This window comes from Myotis myotis, unplaced genomic scaffold (genome assembly GCF_014108235.1).
Source record: "Myotis myotis isolate mMyoMyo1 unplaced genomic scaffold, mMyoMyo1.p scaffold_m19_p_16, whole genome shotgun sequence".
Taxonomy (NCBI): domain Eukaryota; kingdom Metazoa; phylum Chordata; class Mammalia; order Chiroptera; family Vespertilionidae; genus Myotis; species Myotis myotis.
In genome coordinates, this window is record NW_023416320.1 from 20,711,873 (window position 1) to 20,714,561 (window position 2,689).

The 2,689-nt window shown below is 39.8% G+C and overlaps 1 protein-coding gene across 1 annotated transcript; it reads left to right on the forward strand.

Annotated features, from left to right (window-relative positions):
- Positions 1–1,166: 1,166 nt before the first annotated feature.
- Positions 1,167–2,089, forward strand: LOC118670524 (microtubule-associated protein RP/EB family member 1-like). The gene is given in 2 exon segments (XM_036337548.1): positions 1,167–1,727; positions 1,730–2,089. Coding segments are annotated over 2 exon segments (804 nt in total). The 5' UTR covers positions 1,167–1,174; the 3' UTR covers positions 1,981–2,089.
- The last annotated feature ends 600 nt before the right edge of the window (positions 2,090–2,689 follow it).

Below are 2,689 nucleotides of genomic sequence, written 5' to 3' on the forward strand. Positions count from 1 at the left end.
AGAGATATTTTGGGTTGAAAAGCTTTCAGAGTTGTATCTTATTTTCTACTACTTTCAAAATTCTAAAATAAACATTATTAAAAAAGAATATTTAGACTACCTTGTCTACAGTTTGAAAAGGAATTTGTGTTTCATGCAAAGCCAAGTAGAGAAAAATAGCCCTGTTTTACTTAAGAAAAATCACTTTACCTGACCTTAATCCAGAAATAGTCACTGTATTTCTTCTGTCTTCATTTTGAAAATCTTAATTTATCCCCCGTTGCAGATGCTATGAGTGCCCTGGTCCTATTCTCTCAGCACTCAAAACTCCAAACCAATGGCTGTTTACTGGGAACACCTGTGTCTCTGGCTGTCAGTGTTGCTGCATGTACCATGATCAAGTTAAGGCACTCAGAGTAACCTTTAACCCATGGTGAACTGAGAATTGATGAACAAATACTCTAGTTTACTATCCCCATGGGTAAGAAAACTCAGAGGCATGGTTTTACACTGTCCCAGAGGTTTGCAAAGGAGACTTGCTTGATAGAACAAGCTGCCTTCACTTCACTGTCTCACTCCTCCAACTCCCTTCCTAGTGTTTCTGAGATCACTTCCCCAAAAGTAACTTCCACGTGAATCCTTGTTCCAAAGTTGATTTCCAGTGATACCCAACCTAATATATTTCTAACATATTTTTTAAAACATTTAAATACCCTATTTACCATGCAGACTTTGAACATCCACATTTGACCCAATGAAATGATAAACATATAATTTTTAACCTTAAGATTTCATCAGATTGGAGTATTCCACATCTAAAAATTTTAGCAGGTTCATAGTTTTAACATGATTCCAGTAAATAAGTTTTAAAATATTAGAAAATCATCTATATGTTTTAATTTTGAATCAAAGTTGTAGCTTTGGATTGAGTTTCAAAACAGCAGCAGTGTGGATGATGACACTTCCTTAAAAATTTTGCCACCAGGAGGGAATGTGAATACTACAAGGTAGGAAGAGGCTAGCATGGCAGATACTGTAGTAAGTTTTAGCAGGAACTTAAGTAAAAGGTGATAAAAATTTGAATGAGGAGGGAGGTTGTAGAGATGATGCAGCAGCATGAAATCTACAGCTGTTTGAAAGATGTATAAGAGTTAAATATGGACGGCAGTGGACGTGGTTCCTCCGTGAGCCGAAGATGGCAGTGAACGTGTCTTCAACGTCAGTCACCAGTGAGAACCTAAGTCGACATGACACGCTGGCCTGGATCAATGGGTCCCTGCAGTTGAATCTGACCAAGGTTGAACAGTTGTGCTCAGGGGCTGCCTATTGTCAGTTTATGGACATGCTGTTCCCTGGCTCCATTGCCTTGAAGAAAGTGAAATTTCCAGCTAAGCTAGAACATGAATACATCCAGAACTTCAAAATACTACAAGCAGGTTTTAAGAGGATGGGTGTTGACAAAATAATTCCAGTGGACAGATTAGTAAAAGGAAAGTTTCAGGACAATTTTGAATTTGTTCAGTGGTTCAAGAAGTTTTTTGATGCAAACTATGATGGAAAAGACTATGACCCTGTAGCTACCAGACAAGGTCAAGAAACTGCCGTGGCTCCCTCCCTTGTTGCTCCGGCTATGAATAAACCGAAGAAACCTATCAGCTCTAGCAGTGCAGCTCCACAGAAGCCCATTGTGACACACAGAACTACTGCAACCCCTAAGGCTGGCCCGGGTGTGGTGGAAACGAATCCTGGTTGGGCAATGGGGACGACGAAGCAGCTGAACTGATGCAGCAGGTCAACGTATTGAAACTTACAGTCGAAGACTTGGAGAAAGAAAGAGATTTCTACTTTGGAAAGCTAACGAACATTGAATTGATTTGCCAGGAGAACGAGGGGGAAAACAACCCTGTATTGCAGAGGATTGTGGACATTCTCTATGCCACAGATGAAGGCTTTGTGATACCTGATGAAGGGGGCCCACAGGAGGAACAAGAAGAGTATTAAGAGCTTGGACCAGCAGAGCAACATCCGAATTCTTCACTCCAAATCATATGCTTAACTGTAAAATACTCCCTTTTATTATTTTTAGAGGACTCACTGGTTTCTTTCCATAAGCAAAATGTACCTCTTCTTAAAGTGCACTTTGCAGAGGTTTCACTCTTTTTTCAATAAGTTTGAGTTAGGAGCTTTTACCTTATAGCAGAGCAGTATTTATATCTAGTTGGTTCACTTAGGGAGCAAAGAGGCTGACCATGGGCTCACCGTATGGATGCTAGTAACACTGATTGCTGGGGAAGGTGTTTTTATGTGATACGCTGAGGTGGATACCCCAGTAGTGAAATGTAAAGACTGATTTTAATTTTAAGCTAATATGAAATCTTGGTAGAGAACGTTTTATTAAATGAATGCCTTAAGAGTATTTAAATTACATTTGCATATTTCAAAATATAAAATGTAACCTGATAGGAGAGTTTGTGTGTTGCCCTTATGTCTGAGAAGGAAGGGCCAGAACTTGGAACCTTTAGAACTTGTTGTTCACAGGCCTTGCAGAGCGGCTTGAATCTTCATAGGCCTAGCCTTGGCCCAGAAGGAAAATTTAAAAAGTTGCTCTCTAAAGCCATTTGGTGTCCTTGACCAATTGCATCTCTGCAAGAGGCATTGTTGGCTGAATGAATATAGGGTATGTTTCAGCCCTGAGATATTTGAGTTGAAT